The sequence below is a fragment of the Rattus norvegicus genome, chromosome 19 (genome assembly GCF_021556685.1).
Source record: "Rattus norvegicus strain SHRSP/BbbUtx chromosome 19, alternate assembly SHRSP_T2T, whole genome shotgun sequence".
In the NCBI taxonomy this organism is placed as follows: Eukaryota; Metazoa; Chordata; class Mammalia; order Rodentia; family Muridae; genus Rattus; species Rattus norvegicus.
In genome coordinates this window covers 10,911,177-10,931,421 of record NC_141552.1, presented here as the reverse complement: position 1 = coordinate 10,931,421, position 20,245 = coordinate 10,911,177, and the positions used below count along the sequence as shown (strand labels likewise).

Here is a 20,245-nt window from a genome sequence, read left to right as displayed (position 1 = left end):
AGGAGCAATAGAGAATGAGATAGTAAGATACCAGAGACCTGTTAGGAACGATGGGAAATGGGTGGGGGCACCTTTAAGGGAGAGGGGGGTAAATACAGAAGAAGGTGGGGGAGGGTAACAGCAGAATGCAGATGAACTGATGGAGAAATGGGAAAGGGGAGCTCTTTAGGGGAGGGAAGGGAGATAAATACAGAAGAAGGAAGGAATGGTAAAATAAAGATGTCTGAAAAAAGCCACAAGGAACCATACGATTAATTATTTACCTTTTAAAACCCTATAATATACAAATTCTCTGTATAAAACATAAACATACAGTTTTAATGAACTTTCCCCATCTTGGTACATGGTCAGCGCTCCTTCTAGCCAACCTAACAAACTCTAACACCAGATACAAGAAGTTCTCTTTGAGTTGCTGGCCAGAGTTGTCCAAGAAACTCCCAAAAACATACAGCCAGTTAGTGTTGCCCCTGGCAAGAAACGGAAGCTAAACCCCTTTGCTGAAACTATCTGTCGTTTAGAAACAGGACCCCGATATCTCTGAACTCTGATTGACCTGAATGTTCCCTCCTTGAGGACTAGTTTCATGGGAGCAGAAGGCACCATGTAAGCTTCCAAAGGAAGATGGCAACCAACCATCCTACCCTATGACACCTATGAACCACACCAATGACCAACATGGCATGCTAGCCCTACTGGTGTAGTAGTGTACACATGTCTTGGTAGTAACCATCAGCTCTCTAACTGGACTTAAGAACTGCGCAACCATGCCTAGTCCTGGCACATAGCTAACGGCTCAGTGCTAGTGAGGTCGTAGTTATTGGAGGAGAATCTATAACCACTAATTTGTTAAACCAGCATAATCCCTAACGACAGTCTATAGATGTTTGCCCTTAAACTCACTGTACTGGCTGGTTCTGTGTGTCCACTTGACACAAGCTGGAGTTATCACAGAGAAAGGAGCCTCCGTTGAGGAAATGCCTCCATGAGATCCAGCTGTAAGACATTTTCTCAATTAGTGATCAAGAGGGGAGGGCCCGGCCCACCGTGGGTGGTGCCATCCCTAGGCTTGTGGTCCTGGGTTCTATAAGAAAGCAAGCCAGTAAGCAGCACCCCTCCATGGCTTCTGTATCAGCTCCTGCCTCCATGTTCCTGCCCTGTGTGAGTTCCAGTCCTGATTTCCTTTGGTGATGAACAGCAATGTGGAAGTGTAAGCTGAATAAACCCTTTCCTCCCCAACTTGCTTCTTGGTCATGATGTTTTGTGCAGGAATAGAAACCCTGACTAAGACACCCACAGATAAGACAAGCCTTCACCCTCATCAAGTAAACTTCTCTTTCCGACAGAGACCACTACAGAAAACCACCACCAATCAAAATGTAGTCTGGATGAATATATATACAAAACATTCTGGCACCTAAGGCTCAGAGAACATTGTGGAAGAAGCAGAAAGATTGTAAGAGCCAGGGATCAGGGAATCTGGCATGATATTGTGCCTTCTAATAACATCAGAAGCTATACCCATTAAGTCCAGCAACATGACTGCCCTAACGTGAGTTGAACAAGGGGGACACCAATAGACATGCTGAACTGCATGGGGGGAAGCTCATGAGGCCTCAACCCTACACAGAGAACTACAGGTGATGGAGGGAAGCTGGGAGCAGAAGAGGTGTCCTTCCCCAGGGAAGAGCACACCAGTTGGTTGTCCAACAGCAAGGCTCAGCTCTGACAACATACATGCCAGTATCATTATATAGACAGAGTGGGAGGTAGATAGATAGATAGATAGATAGATAGATAGATAGATAGATAGATGTTTATACAGATATGTATGCAATAATGATTAGTGAAAAAAGAGGCCATGAATTAAAAGGTGAGTCAGGGTGGGTATGGGAGAGTTAGGAGGGAGGAAATGAAGAAATGTTACAATTATATTATTGTCTCAAAATTTTAAAAATTAAAATACATTTAAAAAATGGGGGGGAGGGAATGGGAGAGATAAACAGGGCATGGATAGAAAACCTGGGAAGAGCAAACATGGTGATGGGCCAATGTCAAGATACTAGACCTTTCTTTGCTCTGATTTCGTGATGGAATACCTTGCCTATTCTTTGCATCCCAGATACTCCTTTGTAGCATTTTCTGTCTCAGAGAACATGTTGCAAACTTTTACCTGCATGGGACAGGAAGTGACAAGCCCAGTCATTTTGTGCTGTGTTAGGGGTGGCATCAGACACTTCTTAGAAGCATCCCCTTTTATTGTTGGGAGTAAATTATGTGAATGTTCTTACACATAAAGTAGTAGTCACGTCTGGGGATGAAGAGATTTAGGAATTGGTGGCTCACAGGAGTCTAACTGCTGTGTAAAACAGGAGCTGCTGAGCACAGCCGCACACGTCTGTAACTCCAGCATTTTCAGGCAGGAGGATAAAAAGTTTGAGGCCAGCCACGGCCATGCTAGAAGCCCAGGGGAGAAATGCTTTACACGTACTCCCCACCCCTGGAAGAAGGTCTAGAACATAATCTTCAGATTCTAAAGGCTCCTGGGAAGGAGGTTAAAGCTTCCCTTCTCCAAAGACATGATTGTTTCTGTAAAAACTCTTTTTTCTTTTACATTTATTCATTTTCTGTGAGAAGACAGCCCCAATGTGGCGGTCTCAGCTGTCTAGTTCCATGGGGGTCCAAGGATCAAACTCATATCATCATGCTTGGCAGCTAGTGCTGTTTTGCCAGCACGACATGTATTTCTGTGTGGGGTTGAAGTCATTTATCTCCTCGGGGCAGATTTGTTTCTGACCACTAGCTTCCATCAGGAGCCGAGACCCAGAGAATGAGCAGAGCAGTGAGCCAGGCTTGGTACGCTCTTTCTCAGGCCCTGGACCAGCCTGGACACGGTTTAGCCTCAACCAGACCAGCGAGTGTGACATTGTTTCAACCTGCACAGCCCGGGAATTAGGAAATATGGACGTATTAAGGGATTGGGATTTACTATTGTGAATCGATTGGCCTTGTGCAACATCACAACATCATCCAAAGAGGAAACCGTTGCTGGCACAGGTGGCGAGGAGCTAAGAGAGGTGGCTTAGACAGGTAGAGGAACACACCTTGCACTCTCTGGGCTTGTTCCATGGGCCAGGCCCTTGGTGTTATTAATACCTGCTAGAGGCAGGGAACATTGACTGTGCCACAGACGGGCTGGGATAAATTCCCAGCGCAGGCCCAGAAAGCCCGTGAGCAGCTGCGTGCAAGCATGCAGCTCCTGAGCTGGGCTGTGCTCCTGACACTCTCCACCACAATCAGCAGTGGGTCCCCAGCACCCAGCACAGCATAGTGCAGGCCCTTGGAAAATAAAGAATAAAAGTGTCCACTGCTAGACCATGGGTGCCTGCCATGACCATCTCGGCACTAGCACGGTATCAGCTCTACTTCTGCCATGGGCTGTCTATCTGATGACCATGATGCCAGTCCATTTCTCCTCACTAGATAGTCTCAGCTCAAGTTCACGGCATCCCGGGTCAGGCTGAGGCCTGACTGATGGAGACAAGCTGGGAATGGGGAGGAAGTATTTACGTGGGTTGGAGCCAGGATACATGCTTTCCCTTTGCTGAGTGGGAAAAGCACTTCTCATCAGAAGCCATCGGGATAAACCGCGTGCCAGACACTCGGGAGTAAGCCCATCTTTCCTTTGTTCGCTTTCCAGTTCTCGTCTTCAGCGGTTGGTTACGTCATCCAACTCGTTCACCTATTTCATTCCTTTACGCACGCAGCATCCGCAGACCCTCGTGCAAGACTGAGCCGGTGCAGAGCTGCCTTAGCACATGAATAAATATCCATATAGCAGAGTAAGTAACGTGAGATGTGTGCAAGGGAAACATATGGGAGGGGAGGGAGGGGGAGGGGAGGAAGGAGGAGGAGAGGAAGAGAGGGAGGGGGAGAGGGAGAGGAAGAGGAGGGGGAGGGGGAGGGAGAGGGGGAGAGGAAGAAGGAGGGGGAGGGGGAGAGGGAGAGGGAAAGGGAGAGGGAGATCACTGCACCTCCAATGGGGTAGCCCATCACCCACTGGGCACTTCCCACCCTATGAAAGGTCGGTAGCTATCTTATCAAAGAATGGGATTGGGGTGGAAGTGGGGCTGGTTAAGGACCCCCTCCACCGAGTCTTCTCTTCTTTCCCTCCATGTGTGTCTAGAAGGAAAGGTTCCAAGCCCAGGCGGGCACAACCCCCTGCTTTCCCACCTTCTGGTCTAGGATGAGGCCTTTAAAGACCAACCATGGGAAAGAATGACGCTCTGAGCCTAGGCCAAGAGTGACCCCAAGAAAGAGGAACAGAAATGGCAGGTAACTGGGCAGCTGGATGCGTGGGGCTAAGAGCCTGCGCTGAGTATCATGGGAACCTCACATTGCTTCCTTGACACTTGGGCAGGTAAGCAGGTGGGGCAGGTCTAGCCCTTTGTGAGAGCCACCTAAATAGCCAAACTACTCTACCTGCCCTCTGCCCTCTGCTGCCTGCCCTCCCTAGCTCTAAGCGTCTCACTGGGCCGTGTGCAGGGCGTCTGGCCCCAGGGAGAGGTGGGGTGAGCTGTAGTCCACACCTACACAGCTATAAAGAGGGAGCCTGCAGCAGCTGCTACCTCAGCCTCCCTTTCTTAGACGCTCACACACCTGGACCATGGACCCTGGGGAATGCACGTGTATGTCTGGTAAGTAAGGGAGCCCCTTTGGGGTCTGTGTCCTGCAGACAGCATGTGGGACTATTGGAAACGCTTTTATTTAGGCACCATGGAGGTAGGTGGTTTATCCTGGATCTCCAACCTTTGGGACAGCTCTTACTCTGTCGGTTCCCAGCCAGATTTGAAGAAACAGATAGTCCTGGTCCAAGGAATAGTGAGGGAAGGGACCTGAAAACCTTAGTTCTTCTAGCTACTGGTCCCTAGTGGCAGCCACCGAGTAGGGAATGGAGCTGTGGCCCAGAACCTGGACCCTTGGTTTTGGTCTTCAGCTGCCATTCACATCTGATTTATGGTCCTCAGTGTCCTCCTTTGCAAACTGGGGTTACTCACTCCGGGGAGCTCCCACACTATGGAGTCTATGGAAAGGTTAAAATTATCGAGCACAGGGGTGATGCTTAGAGGGGTCCTTAGCTGGGACCCCAGTAAAAGCCAGTTGTGGGGGACATTCTAGCACTCAGAAGGCTTAGCAGCAGGAGGAAACTATGTTCCAAGCCATTCTGGGTTGCTTGGTGGTAGGGAGAATGTTGACCAGAAGGAGGGAGATCAGGGTTCAAAACCATCCTGCGCTTTCTCGGCCTTGAAAAACAGCACCTCGGAGTTTCAAATGCATCCTTCACCCTTCACAGTACAGGTCTGTCCCAAAAACTTGGAAAAGACACGGAAAATTCTAGTGTTCTGAAACCGAATGTGGTAGACAGGATGAGTTGAGAAAAACAAAGAAGTGTGAGTCCCTTTTATGAAATAAAAGCAAGGAATGGAGGCCCCTGGGATCTCTGTACCCCTTTCTGCTTTCCATTCAGGTTTTCCATCTGGCCTTGTCCAGAAGAGGCTATGAAAGCCCTTGATGGCTGTCCTCATCTGGGGTTAGCCTTGTCTGTTAGTTCTGAATGGACATCTATACCACCCGTGTTTTTAAACTACGATTCTCTCCCCTCACTCAGAGTTACGAATGAACCTATTTAAAGGCTTGGGGTCAGGAATGTGCGTTTTCCCAGGTAACCCGGTTCGAGCAGATGCTGCCCCTCCTGCCCCTGGTCCCCATCGATGACCTGTCCCTAGAATCACTGGCCCACCCACAGCCCTGGGGTCATGCCCAGCAGCAGCAACCCTCTCCTGTCTCTCCACCCCCTCATCCCGAGGGGACTCTGTAGCAGCGGCCGCATGCTCACCCTCTCTCCGTCCTCCTAGGAGGGATCTGCATCTGCGGAGACAATTGCAAATGCACAACCTGCAGCTGTAAAACCTGTCGTAAAAGTGAGTATCGGCCCGGACACTGCCAGGTGTGAGCGGGAAACCCTCACCGTCACTATCTACTCTATGAGGGCAGTGGAGGGATCTGGGATCCTTTCTCTCATCCGGAGGGCTATGACATGGCATCCAATGACACACCTGGGCCAAAGTCCCCTGGGCTGCAGCCCACCCAGCTCTAAGGACATCCATGGTATTTGGAAGAGGAAGGGAACTGGGGACAGGTTCTGTCCAGCCCAGTGAGGAAGAAGATAAAGCTTTGGTTTGGAGGAATGAGCCCTGGCTTCTAATCTTATTTCTGTCATGGCTGTGGCCTTTGAAAAGCTCACCCTCTAAATCTGGGGCTCTGATGGACCCTAGAGGACCTCTGAGCTCCCTTCTTGCTCTCTTATCCCACAGCCTCCTGGCCCAGGGTTTGCTGCTATTTCCCCTAAGGTGTTGGGGGTAGGGCAGGAAGGGAAGAGTCATGGCTCATCTGTCCATCTAACTTTTTCAGGCTGCTGCCCCTGCTGTCCCCCAGGCTGTGCCAAGTGCGCCCGAGGCTGCATCTGCAAAGGGGGCTCAGACAAGTGCAGCTGCTGCCCCTGAAACCCACCCATGGCACTGGGAGAGATCCTGGGAAGGGACCACACTGTACCTGAGACAAGGGATTGGATTTGTATAATAGGTTGTGCTTTTTATATGTGTGCCCAAATGTGGGGTGGGTGATGTTCATGTAAAGTTCTTGGAACAATAAAGTTTCCACTCATGACTGTCTGGTGACTGATAGCATTGTTTAACTGCAAGCCTAACTGAGGAGGACCAAGGAGGGCTGGCCCTATCGAAGACCCTCTTGCTGCTTGCCCACTGGAACCCCACTCACAGGTACTGCTCACTGGGGCTCACTTTAAGGTGTTGCAGCTGTGCCTGGGGCTTTCTCCCACTTTACAAACACAGGGCAGTCAAGAGTTCAGGAGAGCTCATGGCCCTGGGAACAGTTCCTAACCGACACCAAGCAAAACCCAGCATTTCTACACTGTCTTCCAGAAGTCTACAGGGGTATTGAGCTCCAACAGCTCACAGCTAACAGACTCTGAGGTTGTCTTCGTTGTTATGGTCTCCAACTAGAGCTTTCTGGGATCCCTGCCCAAAGAAACCTTTGCTTCGTTTTTGTCTTAATGAGATAAGGTTTCTCGGAGTAGCTCTGGCTGTCCTGGAACTCTAGACCTGGCTGGCCTCAAACTCAAGAGTTCTGCCTACCTCTGCCTCCTGAGTATTGTGATTAAAGGTGTGTGCTGTCACCACCCAGGGTCCAAAGAAACCCCCTGAGCAAAGGTCTGTCTTAACCTAAGGAGCCTGGCACACGCACACACACACCCCGGAGCTGAGTCCCGAACCCAGGGCCTTGCGCTTCCTAGGCAAGCGCTCTACCACTGAGCTAAATCCCCAACCCCAGCCTGGCCTAACCTTGATCCAGATAAACTCACCCAGCAGAAAGCTTCATGGTCACCAGTCGTGAACAGAACCTATATGGGTGTAAAAAAAAACCAACAGCTGCAGAGCCAACACACGGTCACAGTTTAGTTACTTGGGCCAACACCAGGTTGGGGCAACAGACACATGTGCCAGCAAGGAAAATGTCCCCCAGCGATTTTTTTTTTTTTTTGGTTCTTTTTTCGGAGCTGGGGATCAAACCCAGGGCCTTGCACTTCCTAGGCAAGTGCTCTACCACTGAGCTAAATCCCCAACCGCCCCACCCCCAGCGATTTCTCAAGAGACGGCTTTTTAGATGGATTGACTGAACTACGTGAAAAAATCATGGGGGGACAAACGACCACTGTGGGTCATTCAAAATGTAGCCCTCAGTGCAGCACTAGGTAGAGCCCAATCCCTGTGATGCCTTGCATTTATACCACCAAGAGAGAGCCTTCCCCTCAGCAGTCCTAAGGCACAGGAGCAGTGACAACACAGCCAAGGGTCCCAAGGCAGCTTCAAGCACGAGGAGGAGCTGTGAACTTCCCACGAATGACTTGGGGCTGAGCAGTCTAATCCTCCTGCCCTCCTTGCTGTTTAGAAAACCTCCCTGGGAAGGTTTTCGCGCTCTGCCCAAGAGCAAGCTATGCTGCAGAATCAGCATCTCGGAACAATGGAAGGGCATGGCCTTTGCCACCAGGTATTTGGCACCAGATATACTGTTTCTGTCTGCGTGACCTTAATCAAGTCACTCACCCTCTCCAGGCTCAATGTCCTCCTCTATCCTCTGTGAAGTCCCCTCCCAGGGACACACAGAGAAACTGGCGGAACATCCACACACATAGTAGGTACCCCATGAACGGGGTTTTCTCTGTGGACAGAGACCACTTTTGGCTTCCGTTTATTAATCTCTGAGAAAGCCCCTGACTAGTCACTCTGCAAGGCTTTGGAGTGCTTGCCAAGGACACCGGGTATTGGAAGTTACACCCTCCAGGACCAGGCAGGCTGTCGCTGGCAAGTAGGCTGGCTACTCTTCCTGCAGCCAGGCCCTTCTTACTCACCTTGCCCAGAGGCCAACAGGCTCTTTTCTTTCCGACACACCTTTGAAAGGGAGACTCACCCCTCAGATTCTCACTCTGACAGTAATAGCACCAATGTAATACAGATGCTTACCGTATACTGAACACTGGACCCATCCAGCACTGCGTGAGAGTTTTGAAACATTACCTTACAGACCTTTTGCCATCAAGAACACTTCAGAGCCAAACAATCATCGCTACTCGAGCTCCTGCCTTGGAGGGTCCCTCTCTGAGGGTCCACATGCGCTGAGAGTCTAGACCGGTGGCACAGCTCTGTGGGTAAGCGCTTGTCACACAGGCCTGATGACCTGCGTTTGTTTGACAGAACTCACAATGTGGGAGGACAGAAATGATTGCACAAACATTACCCTCTGACCTCTACCCATGTGCCATGGCCGTGCACATATACTGTATCCCCCTCGCCCCCTGAACACACACTATGATAGACAGACAGACAGATCGAGGGTTTTATTTTTTAAGTGTCTATGGAACTAGATGTGGTAGCGTGTATGTCTGCCTCTAATCCCAGAAGAGTCTATGGGTCCAAAGTGGGATGCCCAAGCTGCATTCATTCAGCCCTACCACTCCCCCTAAGTTCCTTTCCCACCCTCTGGACAATATTTTGATTACCTGGGACCTCAGAGCCCAGTTTCAGAATCTGTTTATAACCTTTCCTTCACACCTGACCTTCCTGAGGGTGGACCCTGCCCTGCTATCGGCCTCTTGAAGCTTAGTCCTGCTCAAGGGTAGCTGTTCTCAGGGCTGAGGATGAGGGTGGGGTAAGGACACGTTAGAAATGTGAGCTTTGATGTCTGCATAGAGCGGAACGAGCTGGGGTGGGAGGAAAGAGCCATGGGATGCGAACAAGTCTTCCCTTTGTGTTTTTGCCTCTGCCCACTCCAAATGCTGGGGGCACTTCTATAACTAACAGCCACAGAGGAGAATGCTGTCGTGACATTTGATCTCCGAATGAGGAATTCAAGGTTTAAGGCAGTCAGTGACTGACTCTGCTTCATAAGACCTGTGAGGGGCAAGGCAGGGACTCGGTCTGGTCTGCCTGACTCAGGTTAATTCTTGCCCATGCTCTATAGAGAGCTCAGAGAAAAGACCAAGGGCAGTGTTACATGAGCGGTCCCTGCACGGCTCGGTGCTTTAGAAAGCCCCACATCGCAGCTCGCAAACCCTAAGTTTGTTACAGAATGCAGGGCAGCCTCCATCACTCAGCGGCTGGTGTCTGCGTGGCACTGTGTGATCAAACAGGTCTAACATCCACTCTTGACTAATGCTGTTCGGGCCCCAGGGAAAGACTCCTCTATCTTCTGGCCTGTATCCTCAAAACAAAAACAGGATCGTTGAACATCAGTAGGGTTCATGGATCGTTCAGATACCAGTGTGGGAGACAGACACCATTTCAAGGTCAGGGAGAATGACAGTGCTGGAAATGGCGGGAAATGAGAATCAACTAACTCGTCAGTGTCTGTTTCTCACAAGGCAAGACTGTTACTGGTTATCTCGATGGTTTCAATGAAAAGGGCTCCCATGGATTTGAAGGGCCCTCGTGTATTTGAATACTTGACCCCCAGCTGGTAGAACTGTTTGAGGGAGGACTAGGAGGTGTGGCCTTGCTGGAAGAGGTGTGTCACTAGGGGGCGGGCCCGTCTCAAGGTGTGTCTCAGCTACTGCTCCAGTGCCGTGCCTGCTTGCCTGCCGCCATGATGGTCATAAACTCACCCTCTGAAAACATAAGCCCTAAAGAAACTCCTACTTTCTAGAAGTTGCCTTGGTCATGGTGTCTTATCACAGCAATGGAAAAGTGAGTAAGACAATGCCACATACTCTCTCTCATTCTCTGCTGGTGAGACACATCCAATAACTGCAGAAGTGGCACAGGAATATTCGCAATGCTAAGCAAGTCACAGCACTCACAAAAAAAATGCATTATTTGTTAAATATGTGCATGCTATGGAAGGAACATTTGTGGGCCCACAATATTAAGGTATTTTTGAATCCCAAATCCCCACTGTAATGGTACTTAGAGGCAGGACATCATGAGATAATGAGGGCAGAGCCCTTGTGATGAGATTAGAAACGAAAAGAATGGCTGGCCGGGACTAAAAGCTTCCAAAATCTATAGAAACCTTGCAAAGATCAACAAACAAATTTACGAAACCCAAGAGCAAGCCGGCCACAGAGTGCCGGGCAGAGTCTAATTCTCTTACTTGTAGATAACCATTCTCTTCGCGTCTGCTACCCACCTGGCTGGTCTACAGCAAGATTTAGTCATTATTATTCTAGTTGGACCCTTACCTGGCCCAAACAAAGCAAAACACCTAGACGTCCTCCATAGACTCTCTGGCTGCTCCGTTTGGGCTATGACATTCCCTGTCCCTTGTTTATTCATAAGCGGGATTTAACCCATTCTGGCATTTCAGAAATACTCAAGAGTTTCTGCTCTGTCTGCATCCTTCCCCAACCAGGCTGTTCTTGGTCTTCTCTCAGTCTTTGTGACAGATGTTCAGGTGGGAGAAATAAATGCCCGGGCTCTGTGATGTTATTACCTCAGTCAAAGGTAGGAGCTAAGGCTACCCTGTAAGACAGAGATTGTCCTTCATTCCACAGGAAATAGACGCAGAGACTTGCGGTGTCTTCCAAACAGTCCAGACTAGCTGGTGCAGAGACCTGAAGCTCACAAAGCTGACTGGCATGAGACAGGGGCAAAATTGTTACATATGGCCCTGGGGGTAACACTGCAGCTTTCAGGAAAAAAATGCCTAGAAAACAGAACTTAGGTCAAGGAGCAAGAAGAGACTGGAATGTGGCCCAGTGGCAGAGCACTTACCCAGCATTCACAGGGACCTGGTTTCCAACCCAGAACCGCACAAGAACTCATCATGGTGGTCATCTGAATAGAAAAGTGCTGGGTCCTGAGGCTGCTACATCTTGTGTTCTTGTGCTGTCTGAGGAAGACAAAGGCTATGACAGAGTCTGACCCCAGTCATGCCCTGGTGGACTCGTCATTACAGGCCCTAAAGGGGAGTTAGGGGACACTCCAACCCAGAAGCCAGTGAAGTGGTGACCTTGAGTCCAAAAGAGTCACCCAAGCGTGGTTGAGGGTACGCTCCATCTCGGCCTGTGTGAGTAGGAATCAGGAGAGCCCAGAAGGCCACTGGGAGGATCCTCGGGATAAAGCTCTCCCAGAGACTATTTAAAAGAGAGAGAGAGAAACCATAGAAGCCAGCCGGATTCACATAAAGATTTAAAGATAGGGCTGGAGAGATGGCTCAGCCGTTAAAGGCTAGGCTCACAACCAAATATATAAGATTTAAAGATACTTAAGCAGTTTACATGAAAGAACCATAAAAATGTCCCTTCTGTCTGATCTTATGGTTTAACTCCACGAGCTATGAGCACTGATCCGGCAGATGAAGGTGCTTGCTGCCAGCGAGATAGCCTGAATTTGATTCCAGGACCCATGCGGTAATAAGAGAACCAAGCTGTCCTCTGACATTTACTTGTGAAGAGTGGGCTGCACATATGTAGACACACACACACACACACACACACACACACACACACACACACACACACACACACGGCTCTTGATGAGAAACCACAAGAAACAATAGTTGTGGTCATGTTGTAAAGAAGCAGGTTATACATTATGTAGTAATCTTTCTTTCTGCTTTTTAAAGACAGGGTCTCAGGATATAGCTGGCCTAGAACCCACTAAGTAGCTTGGACTGGCCTTGAACTTACACCAATCCTGATCGATGACCCTTAGCGTCTATCTCTGCCTCTTGAATGCTAGGCTCATCCATTGAGTCTGTCTTTTGGGGGGAGGAAAGGGAAGGGGAGACCGTTTTGCTTTGTTTTTCAGGATCTTGAATCCCTGGACTCCAGTAAGACTCCTGCTTCAGCCTCTCAAGGTGCCAGAACCATGGACTGGTCCTTGCAGTGTTCTCTGAACAAGCCACACAGAGCACAGAATGCAGAAGTGAAATATATTGAACTGTCATCTGTGTTTGTATCGCAGACAAAAGAAATGTATGCTTATGCTTTCTTTTTCAATTTTCACAGGTAGGGTTTCTCTTTGTAGCCCAGGCTATCCTAGAACTCACTTTGTAGACCAGGCTGGCCTCAAACTCATTGAGATCTGCCTGCCTTTGCCTCCTGAGTGCTGGGATTAAAGGCGTGCATCGCCACACCCAGCTTATTTATTGTTCGTATAGGTGTTTTGCCGCCCAGCTTATTTATTGTTCGTATAGGTGTTTTGCCGCCGTGTATACACACACCACTTTCAGGCCCGGTGGAACTGGAGTTACAGATAATTCTGAGTTGCCATGTAGATGCAAGAAATCAATCCCAGGTCCTCTGGAAGAGTTAGCATTTTTAACCACTGAGCCATCTCTCTATCTCCATGATTCTTTGAGTTTTGAAGCAAGATCTTACTAGATGTAAGAAGTTGGCCTCGAACTCGAGGTGCTGGGGCCAATAGACATGGGGTGAATCACACCTGGTTCAAGTTTAGAAGAAAAGGAAAGGGGGAAATACATGGAATTGAAGCGATGGGAAATTTTAGAGTCTGGACCATCTGACTGTGGTAGCCCCAGGTGTGCTGTTTATCTGCCTTTACAAATCAGTGCCCCAGAGATTCTTGTTCGCTTTCTCTTATTTGGACCCAAATTCCCTCTTTAGGGAAGCAGGTGTAGCTATGACAATCTACATTTGATAGACCCTAGAGCTGCTAACTGGTGACAGGGTAGGCCTTGCATAGCATGTCTGATTCCCTGGCTCCCTCCCTTCCACATCTGATCTCTAATTCGCACGCAGCAGGGTTGTTAAGAGTAAGACAGTGTCTCTTAGCCTTGGTGCTGATGATAGAAGTAGCTAGACAATCCTGTGCACTGTAGGCTAGCCCTGTGCACTGTAGGCTAGCCCTGTGCACTGTAGGCTAGCCCTGTGCACCGTAGGCTAGCCCTGTGCACTGCGGTGGCCCTGGCCCCTAGTTCTCACTCGGCAGCAATGTCAAACGTCATTTTACCACAGCCAAGGCTGACAGCTACAAAGGGTTCCAGATGCAACTGAAGGCAGTGGGTTCTACAAGACAGAGAGGCCAAAGAGCCCAACCAGAAAGCAAAAGAATGGGAAGGCTTGCTGCCCCCTGGCACCTAAGGACAGTACCAGAGCTATTCCCAAAGCAGGGCCCTCTCCGACAAAAGGAAGCATGAAGGTTTCGTTCAGGGGGCCTGTGCCTATTCCCACGGGAGAGCACTTTGGAGGCAGGAGCCTTCCAGAGCATGCTCGGTTTACGATGCACTGACTAGCATGCTAGTTTAAGGTCATGGTTCAAGAAGGAAAGATGGGAGATATTCCTAACGGCGTTTAGCTCAAGGTCGTAGTGCACACATGAACAGTTGACACAGAGACAGGAACACTTCTGGGCACACTCAGCTTGAGAGCTAAAGATGGAGATGTGAACCGTACTGGGCAGGCTTAGCATCTTTCTCCCCAAAGGACACTAAGGTGCATTAGCATAGGAGGTTGCCCCTAAGGGCGTCTGCTCACCTAGCTGCTGTCAAACATTACCAAACACCTCTTGAAGGTGGGGGTGGGCAGGATGAGGCAAAGGCACCCACAGGTGAGGACCACTGAAGTAAGGCGAGATAGTATGAGAGGAAACTTTGATACTGGGTCCAGCCCTGACTCGATGCCTTGGAACCTAATTATTATAAGAGGGGAGAGGAAAGATTATTGATGGTAAAAGGCCCTGTTATTGCCACACTAGGCAGACTCCTGGCTGCATTTCTCTTACTATGCGCTTTTAAACTGTTTTCTTTTTGAGATAGGGTCTTGCAATACAGCCCAAGCTAGCCTTGAACTCTCAATCCCCCTGCTTCAGTCTCCCAAATGATGGGGTTAAAGGAACGTGTCACCACACTACATCTGTCTTCTCCATGTTGGATTCGAATGAAATAGCTCTCTTCTCGCCTAGACTTTGGCATCTTGGAGAAAATGGACATTATCTTGTTCCTCATCGTACCACCTTGCGTGGCATCGGGATTAGAGCAGATCTCAACACTGTAACTGAATGCAGGTGATGAAAGCCGTTATAAATTTTTTTGGATGTGAAATAGAACTTTCCCTGTGTCGCTCATTAGGAAACACAAGCCAGAGGGGGCCCATTGTGAATCTTATTAATCTTATTAATTAATTAATCTTATTAATCTTATTAATCCGCACTGAATCCATCCTGGTTCTTCCATCCACGGCCTAGCCTTGAAGGGTCCTGTAAAGTACTGGCTCCCAAATCACGCTCCGTTCTCGCAGAGACTCCATATCCACGGAACTTGGATACAGATATGGGGTGGCCTTAGTTCTGTGGCTGAGACCACTGTTGATACAAAAATACATCACTTACCTAAAGGGGGCACAAGTTTATTCTGGAGCCAAATATAAGCGACCATAGCCCAGGAACACAGATTTAGGTCACCCCAGATTCTATGTTCTAACTTGGAAGCTCTTTCCTGAAGTTTTTATAGAACAAAGAAAGTCCTAAGTGACCCTTTTCAAAGACATTGGTGAAATCGGAGACAGGCAAAGTGGGAAAGCCCCTATTCTAGGCCTCAGATGCTCCCTGGTGACATTGCACTTCTGAGCCGGTCTACTAAGTTAAAACATTAAGTAAAAAAGGTGTATCGTGCATTCCAAATAGTTTACCTAATGGTCACCAAGGTGTTAAATCAGGGACATAAGAGGACAATAACCGTTCTTTTCATTTGCTTGCTTGGTTGGTTTTTTATTTATTTATTTATTTATATTTTATGTGCATTGCTGTTTTGCCTGCCCGTATGTCTGTGTGAGGGTGTTGTATTCAGGAATTGGAGTTACAAACAGTTGTGAGCTGCCATGTGGGTGCTGGGAATTGAACCCAGGTCCTCTGGAAGGAGAGCCAGTGCTCTTAGTCTCTGAGCCATCTCTCCAGCCCTGACAGTAACCGTTCTTTTTTTTTTTTTTAACTTTTTTTTTCTTTTTTTTTTTTTTCGGAGCTGGGGACCCAACCCAGGGCCTTGCGCTTGCTAGGCAAGAGCTCTACCACTGAGCTAAATCCCCAACCCCGACAGTAACCGTTCTTAAGAGGGCTCACTGGCAGCTACCACATGCAGCCTTCCTATGGCCTTTAGATCCAGCCAAGGTAGGAAGGACACAGTCAGAGCAAAGCACTGACTCCGAGATGATTGGATCTATGTACCTGAGACTTCAGACCCGTGGAGACCACGCTTCCCTGCCCACTGTCCTTTGAGAAACTCCTGACTTTAGTTATGATCACTTAGCAGCTGACCTAGTATCATAAAGAAGTTTATTTTTAAAAGAAACTCTGTGTCAGTGCCTTTGAGGAGACACTGAGTCATTTGGCAGGAGCGGGGGAGTAACCATGGAGACAAATACAGAGAAAGAAACAAAGTTCTAACTACCAGCTGTGGCTTCCCCTTGGCCTTGTTCTGGCTTCTCCAGCCTCTGTGTGTTAAAATGGAGGGGCTAGGGCAGCATGAGAGGGGCCGTCAAGATGAGTTTGCACCAAGCTGAATTTCTTTAATGCAACCTGAGATATTGGTCCAGAAATCAACAAGTGATTCAGGGTTAATTTATACCATTGTATCATTTGCAGACGTTAGAACCAGATTTGGAGTCAAGTATCAAATTCTAGCCTTACTTCCCTCTTGTCCAAATCATATATTTTTGGCCAAGACTGTCTCGGATTTTTGATCGGCTAAAATAAGAGGTACCTAGGACATGAGTTTTCAGGAGTCAGAGTTTGCCCTAACCCTAGGTGAATAACAGGACAGGCAAGGAGGCAGGGAGGAGCACTCTGGTAACTCAAGGGTAAAACCCATATACATCAATAATCTGGTGACAGACTAGGCATGGCAGTGCACGCCTTTGATCACAGCACTCGCAGAGGTGGGAAGATCTCAAAGTTCAGTGCCAGCCTGGTTTACAGAGTGAGTTCCAGGACAGCCAGGGATACACAAGGAAACCCTATTTCAGAACACAAAAACCTAAAAACTAAAAACATGAAATTATCATCACCATCACCACCACCATCATCATCATTTGGTGACAGATGGGAAGTCAGTGGCCAAAATGGTTAGAATTCAGGCATTCTGGACCTAGTTATTACAGCTCACAACTGGCCTAGGCTTCGAACCTGGCTCCCTGAAAGATAAATAAGAGCTGGGTCCTTAGCACAGCAGAAAGAACCCTGGGTTAAGCTAGGGGAGGCCTGGAGTAAAGAGCTTGCTACATAGGGCTGGAGTTCTGACGTCCTTCGCTCCGGGAACCCCATGGGCTGAAAGACTGGAAAAATGGAATTCAGAATGCATCAATGCGAATCTATCAGGGCAGGCTGAGGAGCACTGGGCTCAGACACAAGTCCTGAATCTGCCTCTGGGACAAGTCACTTAATTTCTCCCAGCCTCAGTTTCTTCAGTTACCAAAACACCGTGGTTGAAAGTTCTCACAGAACTATGTAGCATGCTTAGCTCCACGTGGCATTCCTACAACAGGGTACCTGGCATACAGTGAGCTCCCCTCAACAAAGACATTATTTGTGGAAGCCATTAACCATCATCTGGTGAACCCATGTGAAAACAAACCAGGGTGAGGGTTCCCAAGTCCACAAAAGTACCTATTAGTACTCCTCACGCCAGCATCAGCTGCCCGTGGACAACTGTTTGCCAGCACTCGTTTTACTTACACTCCGGATCACCCTGAGAAAAGACTTCATTTGCAGATGATAGGCAGATGTGCAAGCATTTGCAGATGATAGGCAGATGTGCAAGCATTTGCAGATGATAGGCAGAGGTGCAAGCGCTCTTTTGTATGGATGTCATTTACCAAGGTTCTTGAAACCCTGGCCAATGGCTCCGTCCCAGGACAGTAAACTGGGAAACTCTGAGAAGAAAGAAGTTTTAATCCAACTCAGGATCAACTTCAACCAGGGTGTGGGACTCGCCGGGCTCCTAGTACTTTTGTGAGATCATCAGGGGATTTTCCATCTCTTGGTAAGTGTGAGCCCGACTGTTCTCCCACCACCACCCCACCCTACCTGTTTCTGCTTGTTGAGCCTAATCTACCTGAAAAGGTAACTTCCCATAAACTCCTTTATCCCAGATCGCTGGGAGGGCTTGGAGTGAAGCCTGCCGTGGATGACCCAGAGACACACAAACCCATGCCTACAGACCCCTATTCTAGAAGCACAGAGCTTAGTCTGACCATGATGCAGGGGTCATGTAAGACATACTTGTTTATAACTGGTCAGAGCCAGTGTGACCGGAGTGCTTTTCTCAGTGTGCCACCCCACTCAAAGTCCCCAGGAATCTAAAAGTCGTGACAAATATTATTACCACTTTCCCTTGAGCAGCAACACTACCAATATGTCTGGGGAGTTGTAGAAGTCACAGGACAATCGAATCCAATCAGCGAGGTTTCTTCCGTCCCTTTACTTAATAACTAAGTGTGTTCTGGACGGGTCTGGTAAAGACTCAGGCATAGGTACTTTGACATGGTCCGTGGACAGAAACAAAGTTGGCTACTGTTACTGGCTCAGGCTGGGGTTACAGAAGGCACAGAGTAAACAATGTATTTGTTAGATGGTGGCAAATGCTAGGAAGAACGGAAAGGCAGAGGGAGACAGGGAGTTAGTACTGGGGATTGAGATCTGTGTTTGAATCTTAGGTGGGCTGGGGGTGTAGCTCAGTGGTTCAGGGCTCACTCGGTTTGAGGCGTTGGGTTTAGTTCCCATGGTAAAACAAGACTGGAAGCACGAAATTTAAAAGAAGCTGCTCGGGGTTGGGGAGCTGGTTCAGTTGGCAAAATGCTTTCCATGCAAGCATAAGGACCTACATTCAATTCCAAACACCGACATTAAAAGGCCAAAGGTGACCGTATGCTTCTGTCATCTCAACCTTGAGATGGACAAGGAGACAGAAGAACACCTGAGCTTGTTGGTCAGTAATCAACCAAGCTGTAAATGCCTTGGGGGTCCAAGGCCTAAAGGAAAGAAGTGTGAGGCCAAATGGAAACAAACTCAAAGCCAGTGCTAGAATTGCTGGGCCCCAGGTTTGAACCGCTAGAACTAACTCCAGCTTCAAGCTCAGTAGCACAGGAGGGAGACACTGTCTCTTCTCTAGGTCCTTCTAATCCTCTCCCCCCTTTTTTATTTTCTTCCTTCTTTTATTTATTTATTTATTTTTTTGGTTCTTTTTTTCGGAGCTGGGGACTGAACCCAGGGCCTTGCGCTTCCTAGGCAAGCACTCTACCACTGAGCTAAATCCCCAACCCTCTTCCTTCCTTTCTAACTCCAGTAAAATTTAACCTCAGGGACCTCAGGTCCTACAAAGAAAGACCCTAGACGGCTGGGGAAAGAGCTGGGCTGGTAAGTCCACTTGCTGTACAAGCATGAGCACCTGAGTTCAGATGTTCAGAACTCACATAAAAGTCAGAGATGAGGGGTTGGGGATTTAGCTCAGTGGTAGAGCACTTGCCTAGCAAGTGCAAGGCCCTGGGTTCAGTCCCCAGCTCCGAAAAAAAGAAAAAAAAAAAGTCAGACATGATGCACATGCTTAGTACCCCAGCACTGGGGGGGTCGAGACAGGGAACCCCCAGCCTGCCAGCCTAGCTTCCAGTTTGGTGAGAGATTCCATCTCAAGGCAGTGAGGCAAAGAGTGATAGAGGACACCAAAGTCCTCCTCTAGTCTGGGTGAGCGTGTGCACAGGCACACACCCCAACACGCACCCTTCCTTGGCCAAGCCATATTGAAGGCCACTTGTCCAGCTCAGGTTTGGAATAGAAGCTCAGTTCTGTCTGATGGACAATTATAGCAGGGCTGGGTATCTCACCACTGCATCCCACCACACCCCAACACCCCAGCCCACCCCTGACAGCCTCAGCCTGAGGCCAAATAGGGGGTTGCACCGTCATTATTCCAGTACTCAAGAGATTGAAGTGAGAGAATCCTGAGTTTGAGGTAGCCAGCCTGGGCTACGAGAGGATTAAGAGTTTGAGATAACTCAATCTCAAAAATAAATGAGATAAACATAAAAATAAACCCAGGATTGGCGATGTGCACCGTCCTTGGTTTGCTCGAATTTGTTCTGCAAGACCCTGTCTCAGTAACAGAAGCAACCTTCTCAAACTACATCGAGAGAGAATGGGGGGTGTCTCTGCAAAATTAGTCTGGGCTAAGGAGGTACCTGTTCAGGGTCTCATAGGAGGGCTTTATATTTTGCCAGGAAAGGCCATGTGTCTTCCCACCAAGCTGCAAGTCACCCCTCAGGTCACCCCTGTCTTCAGGGATCTTGGGAGCACCTTTGCTGCTGCTGCTGCCGAGATGGTTAGCAGAAGGCTCACTGTTCAGCATCCTGTTTGGACCAAACTGATCAAGACTTCTGGGATAACCGGGAGAATTGTGGGAAAGGGCAATACTAATTTCTCTCTCTCAACTTGCAAAGACGGTATGAGCAGGCACCTTCAAGAAGCGGGCTGCAGTGGCAGGGAGTGGACAGCGGGCAGAATAAGCTACTTCGGTCCTACGGTCTTACACTCAGCGGGGACTCGGGACAGCTGCCGCAGTGCACACGCACAGAGAGCAGGCGCTGTGCGTGCGCAGGGGCGGGAGCCAAGTCGCTGCTTGCGCGCCCCCGCCTGGGGCTATAAAAGCCTTGCCACCTGCTGCCCTAGCT

The 20,245-nt window shown here is 48.8% G+C and overlaps 1 protein-coding gene across 1 annotated transcript; it reads left to right on the top strand.

The window, feature by feature from the left end:
- The first annotated feature begins 4,632 nt into the window (after window positions 1-4,632).
- On the top strand, window positions 4,633-6,724 carry Mt4 (metallothionein 4). The gene is given in 3 exon segments (NM_001126084.1): window positions 4,633-4,694; window positions 5,913-5,978; window positions 6,469-6,724. Coding segments are annotated over 3 exon segments (189 nt in total). The 5' UTR covers window positions 4,633-4,663; the 3' UTR covers window positions 6,561-6,724.
- Window positions 6,725-20,245: the final 13,521 nt, after the last annotated feature.